The sequence below is a fragment of the Brachyhypopomus gauderio genome, chromosome 16, assembly GCF_052324685.1.
Source record: "Brachyhypopomus gauderio isolate BG-103 chromosome 16, BGAUD_0.2, whole genome shotgun sequence".
NCBI lineage: Eukaryota > Metazoa > Chordata > Actinopteri > Gymnotiformes > Hypopomidae > Brachyhypopomus > Brachyhypopomus gauderio.
Genome location: NC_135226.1, coordinates 22,012,725 through 22,037,071, shown reverse-complemented (window position 1 = coordinate 22,037,071; position 24,347 = coordinate 22,012,725). Strand labels below are relative to the sequence as shown.

General features: G+C 40.4%; 2 protein-coding genes across 4 annotated transcripts; one reads left to right on the top strand and one right to left on the bottom strand.

Moving 5' to 3' along the window:
- The first annotated feature begins 971 nt into the window (after positions 1 to 971).
- Positions 972 to 12,189, top strand: LOC143477903 (uncharacterized). 3 transcript variants are annotated; one of them, XM_076976768.1, is made up of 14 exons: positions 982 to 1,084; positions 1,376 to 1,400; positions 1,770 to 1,960; positions 2,059 to 2,289; positions 4,235 to 4,356; positions 4,452 to 4,476; positions 5,193 to 5,239; positions 5,360 to 5,946; positions 6,537 to 6,642; positions 8,433 to 8,579; positions 8,713 to 8,773; positions 9,494 to 9,657; positions 9,753 to 9,824; positions 10,074 to 12,189. In XM_076976768.1, the coding sequence occupies exons 4-14, from the start codon at positions 2,103 to 2,105 to the stop codon at positions 10,086 to 10,088; spliced, it is 1,533 nt and encodes a 510-aa protein (XP_076832883.1). In that variant the 5' UTR covers positions 982 to 1,084; positions 1,376 to 1,400; positions 1,770 to 1,960; positions 2,059 to 2,102; the 3' UTR covers positions 10,089 to 12,189. The 3 variants fall into 3 exon arrangements, with proteins under 3 accessions (XP_076832885.1, XP_076832883.1, XP_076832884.1); XM_076976769.1 differs by having other exon boundaries at positions 1,770 to 2,289; positions 4,455 to 4,476; XM_076976770.1 differs by lacking the exons at positions 8,433 to 8,579; positions 8,713 to 8,773; positions 9,494 to 9,657; positions 9,753 to 9,824; positions 10,074 to 12,189 and adding an exon at positions 7,355 to 8,413 and having other exon boundaries at positions 972 to 1,084; positions 1,770 to 2,289.
- Positions 12,190 to 14,257: 2,068 nt separating this feature from the next.
- On the bottom strand, positions 14,258 to 18,760 carry atf5b (activating transcription factor 5b). Its single transcript, XM_076976533.1, has 4 exons — positions 18,444 to 18,760; positions 17,334 to 17,564; positions 15,962 to 17,090; positions 14,258 to 15,641 (listed from the first exon to the last, which is right to left on the bottom strand). The coding sequence occupies exons 3-4, from the start codon at positions 16,966 to 16,968 to the stop codon at positions 15,455 to 15,457; spliced, it is 1,194 nt and encodes a 397-aa protein (XP_076832648.1). The 5' UTR covers positions 16,969 to 17,090; positions 17,334 to 17,564; positions 18,444 to 18,760; the 3' UTR covers positions 14,258 to 15,454.
- Positions 18,761 to 24,347: the final 5,587 nt, after the last annotated feature.

Sequence of the window (24,347 nt, the reverse complement as noted above, 5' to 3'; positions counted from 1 at the left end):
ACCAGGATGCTCAAGACATCCCCTGGAGATAAACCGCCCTGCAGAGTGTAGTCCCAGTCTAGTCTAGTCTAGTCTAGTCTAGTCTAGTCTAGTCGGGCATACCTAAGCCAAGTATTCAAAACAAGCAGCATCATCTGAATATTAGATGTTAATCAAACACAGATGATCCAGTCTATCAGGACATTTGACTACAGCAGGCAGGAGTGTTGGAACTAAACGTTGCAGGATACGAGTACTGATTTGAGCACCTCAACATCAACAATAGTCATGAAATTAGTGACTGGATTTGATAGAGGCATGGACGTAATTTTGATTTCAAAAGTGGGGGGGACATAGATTCATCGCTATTTAAATATTTGGTTTTAACCGTAAAAACTGGGGGGGACCAAAGCCGGCTTTTGAAAAAGTGGGGGGGACATGTCCCCCCCATCCCCCCCCAAAATTACGTCCGTGGATAGAGGCCACCCAGTTTGTAACAAGTAAAGTGAGCCATTTTATCACTGTGAGCGTGGGACTACGAGCAGGTGGGTATGGAGGTGGGTTCACTACAGAGAGTGAGTCGAATACAGACATTTGAGTTCCATTTGAGTTCCATTTGAGTTCCAAATCCAGGTATATTTTAATTGTGGATCCCAGCAAGTGTGAGAGAATCACCAACATTCAAATACAAAAGAAAAACTGTATAAAAAGAAAACGAACATATAAAAAGTACTTAAGCCCGCAAAGGCTTATAGGCAGTACCTCCAGTATGAACTGGCAATCAGCAGTCAGTCTAGCCCCTTGGTTATCCTTGGGCTCAACACAGTAACATTCATTTACACCAACACCAACCAACCAACCTAACCTCCCTTAGCCTCTGAGAGGAAGCCCTCTTATAACATATTTTATATTTAGTGCACTAGTCTGACAAGAATAATTAATTAAATGTCCATTCATTTCATACATCTCCTTCCTCAGGTATTCCAGGAACTGTAACCCCCCCCCCCCCCCCGTCCCCTCCTCTAGTAGACCGAGGGACCTTCGACCACTATAAGAGAAGGAGCTGGCTGGGTCGCCAGTTCCCCTGAGAATCACACAGGAACAGGTAAGTACAACATTTTAAAACAATCACATGTCTTTAGCGTCTTTGGTGATGGGCCTGAGCGACTGGCATCATCACAATCACACCGTCTCAATTGGTCTTATCAGCCCTCATTGTGTGTTAGAAGCGCGTAGTGTTAACTCATCAGTCTCTTAGACGTCCTCTTCTCAAACATACACTTCCAATGGTCCCATTTCTCTCAGACTAGTCACTACATCTCAGTCAGAACAACATGCAATGATTTTTCTAGTTAGTCCAGCTTCAAACTGATATTTTGTCTTTTTTTCCCCAAAGGTCTTGGTGATCTTGATCACTTCAGGTACACTCAGTCTGTCCTCATGATAGACACATTATTTATAAAAAGAAGTAACTTTTTTTCTTGTTTAAAATGTTTTATTGCCTGTTCCTTAGGTTCAGACCTTGGCTAACAATAATTGTACCACACACTTTGTCATATGTACAGTTTAACAGTCTTTATTTGACAGTACAGACCACAGCAGGCATTTCAGACAAAACCTCACCCTCTTTATTCTTTCTCTTTTACCATACAAGTATTATGCACTTAGACAATACTAATCACACTTGTAATACGATTAAATGAAGCATATACAATAATAACTAAATAATAAGGATTAAGACGTGTGAAAAACCAACACGTTTCAAACTGATCCAATGTTTTTTTCTACAGTGCAGTGTCATGACATGACAGGCAGGGTTTAAACCCTCCGGGCTGATCAGCATTCTTCTGCTTTAAAGCTTCAGTTCCGGCTCTGCGGCTCAGTGCAGACAGGCACCAACCTCGCACAAATATGCTTTTCTCCGTCTTTACTATGTGTGTCTATGACCACATGTTAGCGCACTATCACTTTTAAAGTTTGGGTTAGTATTATTTTTATTGAATTACAGCATGTAAAGAAAACAAATTCACGAGCACACGTGTTTTTTGTAGCTTTAAAAATAACACAACGCTGCTTCAGATGACAGATTAAGACGACCAGGAGTCAAGTGGAAAACAGAGAGAATGCGACCGAGTCGGGAGTGCACAGATGACGGGTGTGACATGTGTGTGTGCGAGGGATCACCGTACGCAGGCACACCAGTGTCCTGCACGAGTGGACCAAACTCACCTACATCAGCGCTCACGCAATTTAACGTGAAACTCCGGAACTTCACTGCAAGACCGAAGCGGGCATCGTCTGCTCCCACAGGTGGGCAAGACCGCAGGTTCACCATAATATGAAAGTAATGTCAGTGATTAGACTGAAGGAGTGTTTTAGCAGTACACTGTACTTAAAGGTGGTTTATAATTCACAATACATTTAAATTGATTTTAATATGGATTTTTGCAATTAAAATGTCAAAAAGAAGAATTTTCATTCACATTAGATATACCCATGTAAACAACTATAAAAATACTAAAATATGTGTTTTTGGTTATCCAGTTTCAAACTGGGCTACATAATGTCATGGTCCACCCTTAACTCCTCCCTCAGGTTCGTGTGTGTGTTGTGTTGTGTTGTGTGTGTGTGTGTGTGTGTGTGTGTGTGTGTGTGTGTGTGTGTGTGTGTGTGTTACATGTTGCACTTGTTTCTTGATAATGTAACAGTATTTAATGTGTGTTGATGGTGTAGTCATCGCTCGTCCCAAGATGTGTGTTGCTTGTGTGAAAATTAGACTTGATTTTGACTTCATTTGATTTTAAAAATGCACACAGATACACTCATACACTCACCGACCACTTTATCAGGTACACATGTCCAACTGCTCATTAATGCATATGTCGAATCAGCCAATCACATGGCAGCAACTCAATGCATTTAGGCATGTAGACATGGCCAAGACGATCTGCTGCAGTTCAAACCGAGAATCAGAATGGGGAAGAAAGGTGATTTAAGTGACTTTGAACGTGTCATGGTTGATGGTGCCAGATGGGCTGGTCTGACTATTTCAGAAACTGCTGATCTACTGGGATTTTCACACACAACCATCTCTAGGGTTTACAGAGAATGGTCTGAAAATAGAAAATATCCAGTGAGTGGCAGTTCTGTGGGGGCAAATGCCTTGTTGATGCCAGAGATCAGAGGAGAATGGCCAGACTGGTTTGAACTGATAGAACGGCAACAGTAACTCAAATAACCAGTTGTTACAACCGAGGCATGCAGAAGAGCATCTCTGAACGCACAACACGTCAAACCTTGAGGCGGATGGGCTACAGCAGCAACTGGTTGCCACTCCTGTCAGCTAAGAACAGGAAACTGAGGCTACAATTCACACAGACTCACCAAAATTGGACAACAGAAGATTGGAAAAACGTTGCCTGGTCTGATAAGTCTCGATTTCTGCTGAGACATTTGGATGGTAGGGTCAGAATTTGGCGTCAACAATATGAAAGCATGGATCCATCCTGCCTTGTATCAACGGTTCAGGCTGGTGGTGGTGGTGCAATTAGTACCAATTAGTACCAATTGAGCCCATTAGTACCATTTGAGCATCATGTCAATGCCACAGCCTACCTGAGTATTGTTGCTGACCATGTCCATCCCTTTATGACCACAGTGTACCCATCATCTGATGGCTACTTCCAGCAGGATAACGCGTTATGTCATAAAGCGTGAATCATCTCAGACTGGTTTCTTGAACACGACTAGTTCACTGTACTCGAATGTCCTCCACAGTCACCAGATCTCAGTCCAATAGAGCACCTTTGGGATGTGGTGGAACGGGAGATTCACATCATGGATGTACAGCTGACAAATCTGCAGCAACTGTGTGATGTTATCATGTCAATATGGACCAGACTCTCTGAGGAATGTTTCCAGTACCTTGTTGAATCTGCCACGAAGGATTAAGGCAGTTCTGAAGGCAAAAGGGGGTCCAACCCAGTTCTAGCAAGGTGTACCTAATAAAGTGGCCAGTGAGTGTAAACACCAGTATATACCCAAGTGCATGCACCTAACTCGAATATTGCAAGAGGAGATTTTTAATTTGGAGAGTTGGTCTTTATTACTAAATCCCAAACACATGGCCCTCTGCCCTGTGACCACATGCTGAATGTTTACCTTCTGTGCATGGGTAGTGTGATTACAAGAGATATTTGTAACCAGAGATGAAGAGACTAAACTAAAGATGATACCTAAAAACATGTTCTTTTAGGTCTCAAGGCTCAGAAGACAAATCCTGATAAAAGATACCTAGGTGTCAAAGTGAAAATGCCAGTGCGAGACTTGCTTAGGAATATTCGCATAGCCCAAGGCATAGACCCCAAAGAGCTGCAGGTGGGGGCCTCTCTATCCTTACAGCACCGTCATGTACACTTAGACACAGTAAAGTCTTTCTGGATCTCATTACGTGCTTTCTTTTCTCTCCCAAGAAGAAAGAAAACAAAGGCACACAAGGTTAGTTCATTATCTATCTATCTATCTATCTATCTATCTATCTATCTATCTATCTATCTATCTATCTATCTATCTATCTATCTATCTAAAAATTATCAGTTTCTTTGGTCTTACTATTGGCTACAGTATGTGTAAAATATACATTTGGCAACACATTTAATATCTCCCAAATTCCAGATAAAATATTTGAGTGTTATACAAAAGGTGGCTATTTACAAAGAGTGTTGGCATCACTATGTCAAAATTACAATCTTCATCGGAGTTCATTTTAATTCAAGATGTTAGCCAAACAAGCACAAGAAATCACACAAATCAAACAGCACACAGTTCACAACAGTGCAGCAGCGTCAATGTAAAAGAGTGATGCAGCCCTTCAACCAAGTCAGGTGATTGGTCAGGTGATTGGTCAGGTGATTGGTCAGGTGAAACCAATTGGAGTAGCGGTAGAGAACTTATTTTCAACCACAGGTTTCATGCGTCTTGCATGTTCTCTACTAGTCTTACACACTAAATAAGGTCTGCTTCAGGTGATCACCTAATCAGCACCTCGTTAAGTAGAATGAGGTCCCTGTGTTGGAGGTCAACAGATACTGGAATGGAATGGCTGTCATATATGTAGAGTAGAGTAGAGTATAGTAGAGTATATTGAAGTGGTCTGTGGGTGTGTGAATTAGTATCACCCAATCAGACCAATGAGATTTTAACTTTCTTTTCAGGTGATAAAAAAAGGGTCAATACCAGTGCCGATCGGAGGAAGAGACTGGTAGGAAAACCTATTTAAAATTCCCTAAATTTGTAGTTAGTGTTTCATTGTTTAACTGGTTTAAAATGTACGTGTATGACCACTGTAGTTGAACCCATGTCATGCATGCATGTGTTATAGAGAAAGTTGCAAATGAAGAGTTTGGAAGAACTTTCCATTATAGTGGAGGTGCTGGAGGAGGATCTGAAGAACAGTACGTCCTGCAGACAGCCAAACGGTCGCCTGCCGTGTGCTCTCTGTCAAGATCAGGGAGACGAGCACTGGTGTGAAGATGTGCGTTTACAAGAGCTTGCAAACGAGTTGCCTCCAACACCAACTGACTGTGCAGTCCCTGAAGATCCCTCCGTGTGGTCCACAGATACCTACATCTCCTACCCAGGACCTGCTTACAGTCAGGTTACTCCTCTCCCCTCTGATCCTCAGGGTGGGTGCAGGAGTTGTAGTCACAGGTGTGAGTGTGGAATCATCTACTCGCCTGTCAAAAGGGAGTATCAGGTTCCTTCCCCAACAAAAACAAGCTATTATAACAACAAGATGGACAACTTTTGGATTTCCTCAGAGACGATGAGCAGTACATCTCATCAGCGCTCCGTACATGAGGAATGGAGCAACATGTCTTTTTTTTGCACCCAAATGGAGCGAGACGAGAAGGTTCTACAGAACATCTCGGACCAAGAGCTTCTTCCTCTGGATGAACATGGCCGAACGTAAGTCAGTGGGTTCTGTGTCGTACATTTGTGTTCCCAGAACCTCCTGTAATCTTGTGCTGAACCGTAATTCCAGGGAATTGTTGATATGAGCACCTTTTAGATATTATTCAAGATTCTTGAGTTGTAAATAAGGGAAAGTTCTTGAACATGCACACATGACGCAGGGAAATTAGAATTTGTAATGATTTCATCTCACACAAGTTATATGCTCCCTTGTCATCTGCTGTTTATTTAATACGGCTGCCATGAGCTGAATGAATGCTGACTCAGAACTTGGCACACTCCCACATCAAACTGTGAAGTCTTACTGTAACAGTAGAGTGATGAGAGAGTCAAGCCATTAGACCATGTTTGGTACGGTGAGCAGCTCCCCCTCGTAACACAGTGTGAGTAACATATGTTGACCAGGCACATCACAGACATCCTTCATCTCTGCAGGTACAGGATTGATCTTTAAGAACAATGGCTGCAATGTTTGACCATTTGATGAAACCCTGATCTCTGCTCTCATGTACTGAATCAAGGCAAAAATAACCCTGCTTAGATTGAGTATGTAGGGCCTAACTGTGCGTGTGCGTTCTTCACAGACTTCTGCACATAGCTGTTAATGATGGCAGGAGGTCACTGGTGTATGTCCTCGCTAAAAGGACCGCACAGCTACAAAAACTGGACACCAAAGACGCAGAAGGAAAGGTGAAGCTATACACACACACGCACACACATATACACACACGCACACACACACACAGATATACACACACGCACACACATATACACACACACACACACATACCTTACACACACACACACACACACATATACACACACGCACACACATATACACACACACACACACATACCTTACACACACACACACACACACATACCTTACACACACACACACACACACACACATAGCTTACACACACACACATACAGCTTACACACACACACACCATACACACACACACACATACAGCTTACACACACACACACATACACACACACACACACACACCACACACACACACCATACACACACACACACACACACACACACACACACACACATATACACACACACACACACATACACACACACACACACACACACGTACTCAAACCCTCTTACTCTCTCATTCGCACTTACACACACAAACACACACACACGTACTCAAACACTTTGTCTCTCATATGCACTTACACACATACACACACAATGCATTCATATGCAAGGGCTCTTCAACTTCATATTGTTAATTAGAATTTTAATTAGGGATCGATCCTCAGTTCTTAGTTGATATCTATCGCTTAATGAATCAAGGGTAGAAACGTCTCCGATGACTCCACCTCTCAGCACTGATACTGGTCCTTCCTCTGAATACTGCAATCTTTTAATCTCCAGTTCTCTGACACGGACCTGACTGGAAGATCCCACTGCTATGCCACGCTTTTGGGTCTCTCTTTTCCCTGGAATGTCAAGTGCATTCATCAACACCCACCCACACCTCCACCCACACCTCCACCCAGAGGGCACTCTTTCATTTCTGACCTCTTTTCATATTGGATACTTGTTTTTGAAGGATCCCCCACACTGCTCCTCGCTCAATGATGCTTGACTTTTGGAGCTCATTATTTTGGCATTTCTGCTGCCACTGAAGTGATGTTACACATTCGTTCTCTGGACGCAGAAGAAGGAACTCGGCTTCCCTTCGCAGGTCCGGTAGTTCATCACTCCTTTTGGTGACTTACGTTGGTTTTCATCACCTTTACCTCATGAAGGATGTTTTTTTTTTTTTTTTCCTTGACATGATTTTTTTTTCCACTTTGCAAATGTAAAATTTTGTTTTCCACATCTTCATTTTCCCCCAGACAAGTTCACACCCCATTCACATTCCATTCCTGATCCACTGAAGTCCTTACCGCTCTGCACTTCAGATAGATCTAACTGGAATCCACTTTTACACTCATTAGTGGGTCACCTTACACCTGCTCATTCCATCAACATGTAACTCCTGAAACATAATACAATGGCAGGAACCTTCTCTCCTACTTTATACTTCCTGTAACTAACTTGCAGTTTATCTTCTGCTCCACCCCGCCAAGCAATCTGAGGACTACAAGCAATCTTCATCTTCATGTGTTTTCATCTACCATTGGTTTTTCACCAAAGCTTGCTGATCACCTCACTGTCATTACCCAGCAGTCTTAAAGTTGTCTGTTGCCACGGTTTAATTTCACCACGATGCCAATTAAACAAAAAATCGTTAATTAAAACTATTATGTATTTTAATTAACTTATCTCTTCATTCTAAGAAAATGAAGATACTCAGTGAGTTGTCTTAAGTCATCTCTACCATCTCACCTTGTTAATTATGAGGATCATTATGTATCAGTTGTGTGGGAACATTGGCCTTTGGGCCTGTAATCATTGTAAACGCCTGTAAGCGGGGTATGGCTCTGATGGTCACGTCTGTTTGCAGACGCCTCTCCACCTCGCAGCCCAGAGAAATCAGCACCTCATGGTTGCAGATTTACTCTCCCTGGGTGCAAACATCAATGAAAGGGACCGGAGTGGAGAGACGTGCCTCCATCTGGGTGCCAAGTTCGGCTACATCAGAGTTTTGGAGGTAAAAAACTCATTCACATTTTACATAACACAGGCATATGTGGACACTTTACATCATCTCCCAAATCCTTGACGCTGTGATTCATTTAACACAAGTGTATTAGTTCATTGGTAAACACTGTTTCTCTTAACAGGTGATGAAAAGCTACATGATAAATGGAATGTATATAGACTTGGAGGCCAGAGATGTAAATGGTATGCTCTACCGGTTTTCATTATATATTCTGAAATACACACGTACTAGAAAAAGGACAGAAAGGTCTTTAATGAAGCACAGCGACAGCACCAGTGTCCCTTACGCTAGCGTGACAGCACCAGTGTCCCTTACGCTAGCGCGACAGCACCAGTGTCCCTTACGCTAGCGCGACAGCACCAGTGTCCCTTACGCTAGCGCGGCAGCACCAGTGCACCAGTGTCCCTTACGCTAGCGCGGCAGCACCAGTGTCCCTTACGCTAGCGCGACAGCACCAGTGTCCCTTACGCTAGCGCGACAGCACCAGTGTCCCTTACGCTAGCGCGACAGCACCAGTGTCCCTTACGCTAGCGCGGCAGCACCAGTGTCCAGCGTCAAAAGCTCACAGTATACATTCAACTTGCATCATCCCCCAGTAGTTTGATGCTTCAGGCATGCAGCCTATAGAATGGATCAAGAATTAAATATTACTGAGCAGTAGTATAGTGCAATTGTTCTGCAACTATTCTGTCAGAAAAAAATCATGATTGTATTATTCATTATAATTAGCACCATGCCAGAATTGACTTGCAGCAACAAATGTTCATTATGGTAGGCCTTAATTGCCTAATGTGACTGAATGCCTTCTTACCAACATGGTTAGATCACCTCAACCGCTTGTGACTGCTGCACCCATGTTGTTGTTTTACTCTGGCTAACTCGGGACTGTGTGTGTGGGCCAGGACTCACGGCACTGCAGCAGGCGTCTCTAGCTCTGAAGAGCACGCTCCGGGAACTGGAGAGGAGCGTGACGGTGGACCAGGCCCGGCTGCATGCCCTGCGGAAGGACCAGATGATGGAGACCCTGGAGTGCCTTCTGCAGATGGAGTGCATCGTGCAGCCCCAGGTGAGTGACGGCACTCACCTAACCGGGTCGGGCCAGGCGAGCAACACGCCCTGTGTTCTCATGGCTTAAGTGAAAGTTCTTGTTTTTGATTCAAGGACCCAGGAGGCATCACGGACATGCAGCGCCTTGTTCGTGGAGAGACCTTTTATCGGCCTTTTGAAAACAAGGTAGGTGTTCTCTGCAGATGATGGTGTGTTCAACTGGAATCAAACATGAATGTCATTTTCCTGTTTGATTGGTGAACCGTATGCAGATGGACACCAAGCAGAATTTGCCATGTGAGCATCAGAGCTACTGTCATGTCACCTTGACAGAATGCAAATGTTAATAGACATTAAGCTGTAGGTTTGCACAGAAATGATGACATCAAGTGTAACTGATTTTAATGATGTATTTCTTTTGTATTTTGTCTCCAGGTCATTTGGAAGTAGTTTGTCCAGTCATACAACTTCTTCTAAGATGAGTTCTGTCTGCCAAATAAGACAGCTCTGGTAACTGACGGTAAAATGTTTTTGAGTTAATACAAGTTTTAACCTGCCACAAAAGCAACATTTGCATGTAGAAATACATTTAAATGGCTTTTATTTAGGGGATTTTTGTGGCATGGTACAAACTTGATATTATGCAATCGGGTGTTGTGAAGTGTTGGCACGTGGGGGAGGGGGTGTGGCCTGGCGTGTCACCGCAGCACAAAAACAAGATTGTGCATCAGCTGTTTTCTGTGAAACTTCCATCGTTTGTTACGTTTAAGTAGCAAAAGCAAATGTAAAATGTTGCATTTAAAGTGTGGTGTGATCCACAAGAGTCTATGGGGTCTTTCAACCTTTTAGAGATAAAAGCACTAAAGACATCACTGTCCTATCCACCTGTTAATGTTAATGAGGCTTTTAAACATTTCAAACTATGAATATGTTTATTTTTTATAAAATATGTTTATCTTGTCTCCTAAAACCACATAAATTAGATCAGTGTTCAGCAGTGTTATAAAAACACATTAATAAAAACCGGTCATTTTACCTAAGGCAGTGATTAAGCAGTTTTGAGCATTACACATTTAAGGAACATTCTTCTAGTTATTTAGAAAAAAAATGTTAATTATTTGTAGATTTTGCTTTATCAATTCTGAGTAAAGTGCATAGCAGGGAGAGGTACTTTTTTTATTGTGGTTGTTGTTTGCTTTATATGCCAAAATCCACAATTATTTCTACATAAATGTTCAATTGCATGAAATGTATGTGGTGAAGAGAGAATCTGAAATGAATTGGAGCAGTTGTACTAAATTGCACCCAAGGTCACGAGCGTGTCCAAGGTCACGAGCGTGTCCAAGGTCACGAGCGTGTCCCAGGTCGAAGGTCACGAGCGTGTCCCAGGTCGAAGGTCACGAGCGTGTCCCAGGTCACGAGCGTGTCCCAGGTTCAAAGGCTGAGAACCACTTGTTCTTATTTTGTCCAGTGGGAAAAGAATGGTTAAACCCTTTAAGATCAGATGTCAATGAACATTTCTGTATTAGCCTTACAACTGACATAAAATAGATTAAATGCGTAGGAAACGTTAGATGTTTGATATATGTACGTGATATGATAATAGGGTGAATAGTTATGATAGTGCAACAGATAACCCAGACATGAATATCTGACATGAGTCATTGATGATTAACTGAACTGTGTTATACAAATATAATGATGTACAACTTAGATCCAGGATGTTATGCTATGTTATGTTATGCAGCTATGTTATGTTATGGTGCTCTGATGTTCTGAAAATATTTGTATTAATGTAATGCAGATTTTAGTTCTCTGGGCTTATCTGTATGAACATGTTTGAAAATCATATCATAACACCAAAGAACCTGCAACAGTTTATAAAAGCTTTTTACTGCGTCTGTTAAAAATAGTTTTACAGACTAATATAGTATTGGTAATTCACGTGTTTTGTACGTTTTGTTTGTTTTATCTGGGGAGTGGATATTTAGTATAATCGGACTTGGTATGAACTAGGTATGTTTTGCTAGTGGGGGAAAAAGTAAATAAATTGTCCAGTTCGTCGCATTTTGTAGTTTTCTTTGCTCATTTTTTGTAACAAGAAACGCTGTTATTTCACATGATAAGCTCGACGCGCGCGCGCACACACACACACACACACACACACACACACACACACACACACACACGCGAACAGCCCCGGAGGCGCGCGAGCGTAGCGACTGTGCCCGCAGCGACTCCAGAGAGCTTCACCTTCACGGCTCTTCTCACGCACACCACCGAACACTCGTGTGTCACTCTCGTTGTGTCTCGGTGGACTCCGTGCACTGACACAAAGTGGTTGGGTGAGATTCCAGAAGACACAGAACGAAGGGAACGGGCATGTCCTCTTTCCCAAACCGGGTTACCAGCTCTTGGCGCACAGACTCGTAATGTCACTAGATGATGATGTTTACAGGCCTAGTGATGTTGCTGACATGATCTAGATGTTTCAGGGAGAACCGAACATTAAACCCAACTGTTGCGTCTGAAGGAGACGTTCAGCTTGAAACTCGTATGAGTCTGTCTGCTTTGGTGAACCATCCATCCAAGGTTACATATGAAGTATGTGTGAACATACTACACAGGTAGAGCTGCTGACACTGAGTGAGATGTGCTAATGTGGTTAATTATGGTTACTAACACTTCAACACTATTACTACTTTACTAACACTACAACAGTATTACCACTTTACTAACACTACAACAGTATTACTACTTTACTAACACTACAACAGTATTACTACTTTACTAACACTACAACAGTATTACTACTTCACTAACACTACAACAGTATTACTACTTTACTAACACTACAACGGTATTACTACTTACTTCACTAACACTACAACAGTATTACTATACTAACACTACAACGGTATTACTACTTACTTCACTAACACTACAACAGTATTACTACTTCACTAACACTACAACAGTATTACTATACTAACACTACAACAGTATTACTACAATACAACAGTATTACTACTTCACTAACACTATACCGTGGCGTCGTTTTAAAGAGCCTCCGACATTTACTGCAGTAGAACATAATTATCCAAAAGAAGAATTTTTATAGTACACATAAAAGACATTCAGAATAAAACTATATCTAAATCTAACACAAAGCATTTTCATCTCATTGCTTTTCATGTTAACAGTGTGTGTGTGTGTGTGTGTGTGTGTGTGTGTGTGTGTGTGTGTGTGTGTGTGTGTGTAATTTCCTCAGTCAGTGCGCAGCGTGTTTTCAGCTCTGACTCTAAATCTCATTCTTCTGTTGTGGCTCTCATACATCCTGCTAAGACTTCATCATTTTATGTGTATAATGCATTTATTTTTTCAGGGAAAAATATTTAATGTTTGCAGAAACGTTTTCCCGTGGTTTAGTCATGTTTCTATATAAGAAGTGTGACGAATTATCGTATAAGTTCTGTATTTATATAGGATATATTTTAAATGAGATATAACATTTATATTTTAACTGGAATGATTTACTGCTGCTGATTTACACTAAGCGTCAGTGTTGGCCAGAGTCTTATCTTGATCTCAGTTCCTCTTATGCCCTCGTGAGGTAGCACTGTGATTTACACGTCTTGTCTCCTTAATATTTAAATGATCGTTGTTGTTGTTATTATTGTTGTTTTTAATGATATAGCACCTTTCATTTTAAATTTGACCTCAATGTGCTTTTTTTACTGAAAGGAGTAAGCAATGGTTATATAATAAGCACATTAATGAAATAGTCCTATAAATTGTGGGGGAAAAAGCCTGACTGTAAAACCACTAATTGAACTTGTATTCTCGATATTCTATGGAATACCAGTTGAGTTTAGGAGCTGTGTCAGAAGAACATGGCCCACCAGTGGAGATACAGCTGACCCTCAGAGGTCAGCGTAGGCCCTGCTGAGCGTGGTGGTCTTCATCTATAAGGATCTGGACAATTGGTTGTGAGGGGAGTCTGAGCATGTTCAAGAGAAACTTAATGGGGAGCTAATGGTGGAATGTTCCCAGTGGCTTGACCAGGTAAGGATGCAGGCTACTCTGGTTAAACTGGTTAAAACTCATTTAAACAGACAACAGTGTGCACAACATTACGTAAGGTTAAATATGTCTTATTTTTTTGTATGTTTTTAATTTTAACATTAATAATTAAAGAAGACAGATTCTCTATTCTTGTAGTAGTTTAAAGCTTGAGTAGTTACAGCAAGACTTTCTAAATGAGATTATAAAAAGGTTGCTGAGTACCCTTCCTGGTTATTCACACACAGAAAATAATGCAAATTATAATTTATAATTGACTGGTTATATTACTCCTCTGTACAGAAAGAAAGAGAGAAAATGCTGTATTAATAATTTCCTTCCAGAAATGGCATGGTAGCCAAATATAATAGTGATTTTTGACTTTTATATTAAAATCAATATTATTTTAATTGTTTAATACAGACACTAGAATTCTTGATGTTCTTCTACATTTTGTTGTTTGACCAAGAGGAGTAAAATAAAAATTAAAAACAGGGATAACAGAACATCAGCAAACATTCAGACATTTATCCTAACTTCACAAAAACGCAGAGAGGTCAATTTGGTTTGAATTTATTGTTTTGTTTTGACGGTGATGCACATACAAATGAGCGTGTGGCGTTTCCTGCACAAACAACTGCACATTACCTCACAAGATCAGCTCTGTGTGTGAGGCATGGCTTATTTAAACAACAGGCCTAATGTATACCTGGATATTTAAAGACATAAATCACATCAGGCCTGCAGTCTCTTAAGTTCTTCACCAAAAGATAGTGATTGTTTGCCGCTAACCTGCACAAGAAAGCAAACGATAACCTATTGTGATTAATTAATGCAACTCCATGCGGTAGAACTTAAATGTTTTTGGTGCATGATATTATTAGGTGAAATGACAATAAAATAACTGAAAGCAGAAATTAAGTCTACTTGCTATCATAATGCACAAAGCAGTCATATAACGGGTCATGCAGTAAATCGTAACCCAACATGCTTTTCTGTATCTCGGACGCATGCATTCAGTACCTGAGCCAGTGAAGAAATCTATGAACTTACTCATGTGCTTTAAACCACAGTACATTGGTTAATAATGTACAGTATTTTAAATGTCAATGAAAAAGCTTTAAAAAACTTAACCTGCATCCTACATTATTACGTAAGCTATTTCACAAAAAAAACTACAAGAAATAAAAATGTAATATGAAATAAAAAGTAAAAATAAAAGGAGACAAAATAAGCAAAAGATCACTCACTTAAGATTACAGTGCTCTTCATCATTAGAACATACAAAATGAACATTTGATACATTCTTAAAAGTCTTTACTAAGCAAAATCATGCCCCCCCCCCCCCCCGCCCCCGCATTATCACACAATAAATACACTTCTGAGCTAGTATATGTAGTTGTTGTTTAGTATTGATATAAACGATTTAATCTGCACAGAGTATTGTAATATAAAGTGTAGAAGTCACCGGAATCGTGATGGGTTCTAGAATGCATAATCTCTTTAATGCTATTGGTGGAACACTAAGTGTCATCAGCTCATGGCTATTATCACAGTGCTCCAAGGCATTTTAAGTCCCTTATTACACCATATGGCCTGCACCTGTAGTAATCTAGCAACACAGCTAAATCCATGAGTGCTTTTCTGAGCTCCACCTACTACTTGGAACAATTAAAACATGCTGCCAGAGCCTGTTAGAAAGTCCTTGGAGAAAGAGCTGATCATTGATCATAATGCTGGTGGTGAAAATAGTTTTAGGCACTGGAATCCTCTTTCAAACGCTGACTTCGGGCCTTATAGACTTCAATTAGAAGGTCTTTGACGTACTGTATCTCACGCTCTACAGACTCCGCTTTGTCTCGTAGCTCTCTATTTCGTCCCTCCAAGCCATGAAGCTCCTCCTCCAAGCAGTCCTGCTCCGCCCTCTTACGCTGACGATACCTGTTATTACGATAAAGGCAGTGCAAATTTACATTATTGTTGCTCCTTTATTGGTGTGGTGACAGAATCTAAATAAAATTGGCAAAGATAACATCGATCTCCACATAAAAAAGTGCATTTAACCGCAATGAGTTCTTTGGTGATTTAACATTTAAACTGTGCATGTGTGGACAGTATTCTCATGCTTGTCGGTTCACACTATAAGAATAATTATTGTAAGAATAATCAGTTGTACTCTTCAATAATATTGTTTATATTGAATATAGTTTTATAAGTTGAACATTTACTTCATTTGCTTTAAATGAACACGTTTACAGTACCTGTAAGCAGCGGTCTTGTTCTGATCTCTCTTCTTCTGTTTGCGCTCTCCGTGGTTTCGTTCCAGGGGTCCTACTTTCACGTCCGGCTTAAACACACACGGGCTTTCTCTCGGCCTTTGTGTTGGAAACTCCAAAGAAGATCCAACACTGTCACCAGACAGACATTCAAGGGTTTGATCTACAAGGCAATCATGGTGTGAATAACCACTGTTCTGGGTCTCGACAGCCCCAGTTCTCACGGACAGATCTACCTCGTTCATAAAGCCGTGGTATGGGTCTAAATTGGCAGTAATCTCGTTAAAGTAGCATTCGGCTACTTCTGTGTGTTTAAATGATGGACTGGTTCCATTTTCACTGCAGTGCAGTACTGACATTGCAACGCCTTCGTGGCCATGACCACCCATCTTCATTCCATGAACTGGACCTGCTCTCTTGTGGTACGTATCTAACGATGCACCTCCGTCAAAACTTTTCATCATCTCCGATCTGTAAAAAACATCTTCAGTGAAACAACTTTTCTCCTCTTCCTTTAGCAGTATGGCACATTCTCGAACCTTCTTTGCACTGGTATGGTGCTTCCCAAAAAACTTGTCGACAGAGCACTGGTCAAAAGCCATCTCTGAGTAACCTGAATGAGTCCCTTTAAAGGTCCATGTCTCTTTCTCAAAGACTTCCACGTCTTTGCCTCCGCTCTGTGCGATCCTTTGGCTGCTGGAGTGGGTCCGGACGTAACTGTACGGAGAAGGTCTGGGAATTTTTGGTCTGCCAACAGAGCTGCCACAGAAGCCCCTCAGGTCAAGTTCCCCTGTTGCCAGGGTAACAAGTCTGGGGTTGGTTTCAGTCTGGTTTACACCGTACGAACTACAGGGTAACTGGTAGTATGACTGGGCACCCATAGCTTGTAAGCCTTTGTCACATTTTTGCCATTTCTCGGCTTTCATTGGTGTCGATTCGAATAGATAGTAATCCTCAAGTTGGGCAAGTTCCTCTTTCAGGAGCGAGGTCATCACCTCCAGATCAGAGGGCACTCGAACATCATGCTCCAAAGGAGAAGGTGGTATCGACGAACCAGGAGACGATTCAGTTGACGTTGAATGCGAATAGGTGGTAAAATTTTCTGTTATCCAATCTGTTAAAAATAAGTGCATTAAGGAACATGCATTCATCTCAGATACATGTATTTACTAATAACATCCGAATACGATGAACTGTAAACATCTCAGCCTTTTTAGATTATTCATTAATAAAGATGAACAAGACACACATTACAAAAAAGCAAGTTATTTTACTTACTGTACGCCATTAACACGTATACTGCAGTGCGGTTTTCACCGACAATCGGGTAAAATAAAAAAATCATCTCGCCGCTTACCAATTATGTGCTGTGAGTGTGTTAACTCCTCCCCTCGTTTCCAGGATTGGCCATCGTTAGCCAGTAGGAAACAGAGAATTCTGAGGTGGACTCTGCCAACGAGGTGACTTTCCCTGAGAAGGATCTATGCCACCACAATGTTCTCCGTTTTGGTTAAAATACTGAATTTCAAGCAGCCTGTCAGAATTCGAGAGATGCATCACACAGCACAATGATGGGAAAAAATGAAACCTGCAAAACACAAAAGAAAAGGTGCAAAACACCATCTGTGTGTTAGCCAAGCCTCTGAAATGGACCACGCACTACACACATCAACTCATCATTGTTCTTCCAAAAAACCTGTAAAAATGTTTTACTCAGTTTCATTACCACTAGAGTTTGTAATCTTTGTGTATATAATTATCTCCAAGCAATACTGGTGAACAGGCAATGTAGGTGAATAACATCTCAGCAAACAGATCTAGGTTTAGTAAGATGAATGACACAAAATCAGGTTTTGCTCTCCTCTAAGTAACTAACTACATTTTAAAAATGTCACTAAAAATGTCATTAAAAAAATTCTCTAAGCCTTGTTAAATCCAGTGGGTCAGATGGTGTCACGTGGTTTACTTATAGTTGGAGTTCAGCATGTACAACTGTAATAAGCAACTCATCATTCATTCAATCTCCCTCTTCATCTGAGCATCTGTGCCAAAAAATCAACCTGAAGACATTCACGTGGTAACTGAAGCCAGGTGCCAACAGAATAATAAAGGTTAAAAACAGAACATAAGAAGTAGCCCTAGGATAAAAACCATAAAACATAGCAGAAATTAACAAAGGAACTGTTGTCATGTTCAGGTATTCAAATTTAAGAGCTGTATTAAATGGTTTAGGGACATTGTGAAATGGTATTAAAGGTTTGAGGATGTAGACTAAACTAACTGCCAACTCTAAAGTTTTACGACAGACCAATAACATGTCAGTCATTTCACTGGAAAACATTAAAGGGGCAGTCAGTTTTCCATAGTTTCCTATTCTCCAATTTTCATAAATCCCACTAAGATAAACCCGTACTTGGTCCAAACAGCGCGGTGCTGGAATAAGTCTGAAATAAAAGTTGACACTTACTCCATTCTGATGGACTGACTGTAGTCTGAAGTGCGTTGTCAACGCAGTAAAATCCAAGGAAAGGATTAAATCAGATTAGTGGAGCATTGCGTCGGTCTCTTTCTCAGCCAAGCATTTGATGTCGAAGATGATCGCTTCCACAATAAAACGTTTAAAAAACTTTTGGTCACCGAGGAGCTGAACGCCTCTTCAAACACCAGCCTCCTTACACTCGCGCGTATCAATCCGCGCTGTCGACCGTACTATTTCGCTCGGTCCTAAACTTCTAACTGGCGTGTGTGTTTCAGCCCGCAAAAACCACACGACTTATACGATTTCACCATTCTGTAGCTTAATCTAATAGCTAAATAATAAAAAAGTTTTTTCAGTGTTTTATCTGTATGCTTATGCAAATAGATATTAAATTGAGTTGCAACCGTGGATTCCTCTGCCGTGAAAATGTCGAAACAGCAGAAATAATAGAGGTAGAAATAATAGAAGTAGAAAGAAACAGAAGAAATAACAGAAGCTACGAAAAGACACAAGGCGTGTTGAATGGACTAGTTAATCACAACCGACGGAGGAAGGACACTGTTTTGACAGAGTGGAGCCGCACGTCTGGTTGCAGCCCTGTTGCGTCAGATCTACTGGAGTCTTGGCGTGGAGAAACTTCACCACACATGTCCAGCCCGGGCTGCAGCCTACGCTTTGGTGTTAATAAGTTTTGCTCCCCTACAAAACCCGTCTAGTTGATTGTGACGATAAAGTCAACATTAAAAATGTAGGTTTTATTTGGAATGCATACACGTGTTTTTAAAAAGTCGCAGCTTTGTTTGTTCCGTTATAGTTTTTATTATTCATACTGTAAGAGTCTTCCTGAAGAAGAAGGTCTCTAGGGACAGGCTACTTAAAGGTATCCACAAAGGAATACGTATTTTTAGCTTGTCAGTTTTTCATAGGATAATCCTTACATTTCCAAAATAACAATGTTTATTGGTTAACATGTGTTTACGGTGTTACTTATCCATAATGAATGTTGTGGTCGTGTAGTAATATTTAATTCTCCCTCATGCAGTCTCTGGACTTTCCTCCCAAACAGGAATCTGATTGAAACGTGATTTTCGAGTTGCTGTACAATAGTGATCATGTCACTCACGTGAAATTTATTTTCTGTGGATGTCGATAAGGGACTTACAATTTAAATTAATTTATTGTATCGTTCTTTCATTAATTTATTCTAAAGGATTGTTTAGAATACAAAATTCAAGGTTATAATTTATGGTTATGATCATCCCCCAAATGTTATTGTCCCGTTGTGCATGGATAAAACATACAACTGGACATCAAACATTTATTTTTAATTCACATTTCTTATGCGTCCTACACAGCTTCCCAGTCTGAACAGAAAAACAATATCACTGAACAGTAGTTGTTTTATATGTTAAATACTTAATTAATAGCCATACACCATGTATCATATAGATAAAATATGTGTAGATATGTGCAGATATTTACATACCAGCAATGATCATAAAGTAGCTTTAAGTTCGTCCTTTATATAAATTAAACAAACAGTTCCACGAGTATGTCTGATGTTAACTCACCAGATTGCTCATTTTAACAAATCGCAAAAGTCACATGCTACATTTGTAATTCGAGTAATACTTATTGCAATAGAATACATATAATAGTATAAACAGGGTGGTGTGCAGGAGGTACTGTGATGTTGGGCAGGACACTGCTGGTTTGCTGGTACATTGATAAAGGTTACACCATAATTTCATCACCAGCTCCCAAAGATTCTGCTGCCATTAATGTTTTATATGCAACTCAGGGTAACATTACGCAGGCACGTGTGGGTTGGGAGAATCCTCTGTTGCTAAGGTGGCAAATTATCTTTAATGGGTGATATACAATCAATAGCACCTTTGTTCTCTTTAAAGTGTGTTAAGTGAGAGAAGATGTCAGGACGACTGGTGCTGTAATGAAAACAGGGGTCTGGATCATCCATAAAACCATACAGACTCCTGTGTTGTTTGGTAACAAAGGTACATTTCAAAATTAAGTAATCGATGTTAATAAACAGTGTGGTGGGTGATTATAGTAAACAGGCCTTCTGATATGCCTGTGTGTGACTCCGAAGGTGTGCTATCAGCAGGTTCACAAAACCTGCGTTGAGGACATGGGAGACCGCTCAATTACTGTTCACCCATGAGTATACAGCTCTGTATGCAGCCCAGAACACATAAACAAACAAATAAACCAAGTTCGTCTGGCAAAATAACCACAACCTACTGTGTGAGCAGCAGAGCAATACCTAGAGTCTGGAGATTTTCAAAGTCAGTTTGGTAGAATATTGCAGACCTATTACTCTTCCTCGTAATAGTGCAGTTTAGTAATTCTCTAGTGATGCAATCTGAGGTTGTCCACTGGAAGGAGCCATTTTACAAACAATTTAACATTTTTCATTTAGAAAAAATAATTCTGTGTGTCAACATATGTAATGCAGCAGTGTAGGCACATCTCACAGGTCATGTCACAGTGTTAGAATGTAAAAAACATTTAACAGCATTTATCAATTTACTGCTTAAAGTTACCTGTAAATATGTCCCGTTCTCTGGACTCTTTGATCCGAGGTTGGGGATGTTTCCAGACGGGTCCAAGCCGAGATCTTCACTGGAGCTTTTTGTGTGGATTTAGAGGTTTTTTGATGGATCAGGTTCCTGCTGGGAGATTGAATCAGATTTTAGTTCAAAATCTCTGAAAGTCTCTGATACTGTGTAACAAGACATATTTTCATGTGCTTTGACCATGTTCCAGCTGAGGGTCCAGTGATGTTTAGCAGACCGCGGGTTATGTTTGTGGTAGTGGTTGTGGTTATGGTTATGATTATGTTTGTGGTAGTGGTCGTGGTTATGGTTATGATTATGTTTGTGGTAGTGGTCGTGGTTATGGTTATGATTATGTTTGTGGTAGTGGTCGTGGTTATGGTTATGATTATGTTTGTTGTAGTGGCTGTGGTTATGGTTATGTTTGTGGTAGTGGTTGTGGTTATGGTTATGATTATGTTTGTGGTAGTGGTTATCATTATGATTATGTTTGTGGTAGTGGTCGTGGTTATGGTTATGATTATGTTTGTTGTAGTGGTTGTGGTTATGGTTATGTTTGTGGTAGTGGTTGTGGTTATGGTTATGATTATGTTTGTGGTAGTGGTTGTGGTTATCGTTATGATTATGTTTGTGGTAGTGGTCGTGGTTATGGTTATGATTATGTTTGTTGTAGTGGTTGTGGTAATCGTTATGATTATGTTTGTGGTAATGGTTGTGGTTATGATTATGGTTATGTTTGTGGTAATGGTTGTGGTTGTGGTGATTTTTGTGGTATGGTTGTGGTTATGGTTATGTTTGTGGTAATGGTTACGATTATGGTTATGTTTGTGGTAATGGTTGTGGTTATGGTAAAGGTTATGTTTGTGGTAATGGTTGTGGTTATGATTATGGTTATGTTTGTGGTAATGGTTGTGGTTATGATTATGAATATGTTTGTGGTAGTGTTTGTGGTTATGGTTATGATTATGGTTATGTTTGTGGTAATGGTTGTGGTTGTGGTTATGTTTGTGGTAGTGGTTGTGGTTATCGTTATGATTATGTTTGTGGTAATGGTTGTGGTTATGATTATGGTTATGTTTGTGGTTTGATGACAGAGCTCCCTCCTCAGTGTGCATGGTAGCATCTGTCTCTACATTCCTTAATTGTTGGAGAAGCATCATAATAACGTCCTCAATCCTGGAGACAGACATTTATGGTTGTATCAGTAGATACCGCCATGGCCTGATTTATGAAGGGCACCCACTGTCTCACTGGGTTGTGTTCTCTGATCATTGTGACAGACGACTAAATGTGTTTGAGTTGTTTATCCCTTTCCCCCAGCAAAACAGAAGGTTATACGTGGTCATTTAAGAGTTTCCATATTCTCAGATGTGTAGAAAAAAATAAAATTTTAATAAATGCTAATTACATTTTGTTCATAAGAATTTCTAGGGGCCCATAGAACTTATTATACATGATTTGTGGGAGAAAATGTTTTTCTTTTTATTTTATTTGACACATTTCCCTCATGCTTTCAGGCTAAGATCAAATTGATAAAAAAGATTTATCCTTTTATTAAGACTTTTATGCTCTTATTACAAAAGCCATAATAACTCTTGACAGTACAGTGGGCCTGTTAGCTCCCAAGTTAAAGTCTTTATTAAATCATAGCATTCATCTTGGAGTGTGTAGTGCTTTATTTGTGGTCCTCTGTGACCATTAGCAAGATTTAGTTTCAGAATAACAGAGTTTACCCTGCCCTGCCTCTCTTCATTACAAGCTCTCTAACAACAAAATGTTCTGTACCTTTGTGTCTTTGGGAACGTTATATACTGCAATGTTTACTATAACTACACCTTTAACTACAGTGCATTACAGTACACTCATATATATATATATATATATATATGGTTCCTTAAATCAAAAGCACTTTGTTTGAACAGCTGATGAGGCACCTCTGTCCGAAATGTCCCATTTCTCTGGAATCTTTGTGTACTTTACTACAATTCTCTCTCTCTCTCTCTCTCTCTCTCTCTCTCTCTCTCTCTCTCTCTCTCTCTCTCTCTATATATATATATATATATATATATATATATATATATATATATATATATATATATACACACACACACTTTTTTAATGTATCCAATTGGTTACAATACATTTAATGAAAAGTAGTTTCAAAATGATGACTAGTTAAGATGAGATGAATGTGGTTGTTAACTCCGTGTTTTTCTCTCTCCTCATTGATCATGGTCTCCCAGGGATCCACTCCCACCTTCAAATGGCTGATCTAATTCCCCCCCCCCCCCCCCCCCCCCCCCCCCTTGTCTCCTCGGTGAATAGCGATGCATGGTGTGCTCTGGGGTTGCATCACACTCCTGCTTTCTGCATGAAGTGCTTCAGATTAGTGTGTTACTTTTTACACATTATATGCCATTTTGTCTCTAGAAAAGCTGTAGAAAATTGAATATGTTTATGATGTCATGCATTAAAAGTAAATTAAATGTTTATTTATAAAACATAAAAGTACATTAAAAACATAATTTTTTTAATGATTAAATAAACAATATTGCCAACACTATCAGAATCATATTAAAATGTCTTCAGCAACTTCAGTATCAGGTTAGTAGAGATTTTGTTTCTGAAGCAATTGAAAGCGCATGTGCATATCACACGGCGCTGTGTAAACTGAGTCAACGTTCAGGCTTTATTGCGATGATGGGGGAAAGAGCAGCGTGTCTCCCACAACACTGTTCAAAAGAGCGTTTGAAGCAGGAGTTCACATATGGCATCCAGCCAGGCAGTCTTAACAGCACATAAACCACGAGCAAGATGACTCTCAGTACTTGAAGTTCACAAGCGCTCAGACTACAGCACACAGAGCGAGAGCCCCAGGAGTGCTGGTCCGTTTCTGCATTACCACAGCGCTTCACACAGTGTAGAGGTGCCACGGGTCTGCCCGAGACTCTCTTCCACCTCAGCTCACTCTCTCTGGCTTCGCAGGCGCACTCCACAAAACGTCGGACGCAGAATGTGCTAAGAGACTTTAAACACAGAACAAGCAAAAATATGAACACCGGTTGTTTACTTGTAGCAGCAGTGGTGGAGAAGGTCGTGACAGGCCATTCTTGTCCTGGATTAAGAAGGTGATGGTCTGACTAAACTCACTCCACCTGTCTGTACATCACTGACTTCCTAATGGTCATGGTATTGTGGTAAAGTGTGGCCCACCTTAGTCTGGTTGATATATATAATCAGCTTCACAAAGTGCAAACAGAACTGATAAAGGACCTCCATCTTAAAAGTCCTGTTTTTTAAGGCATGGTATATTGGT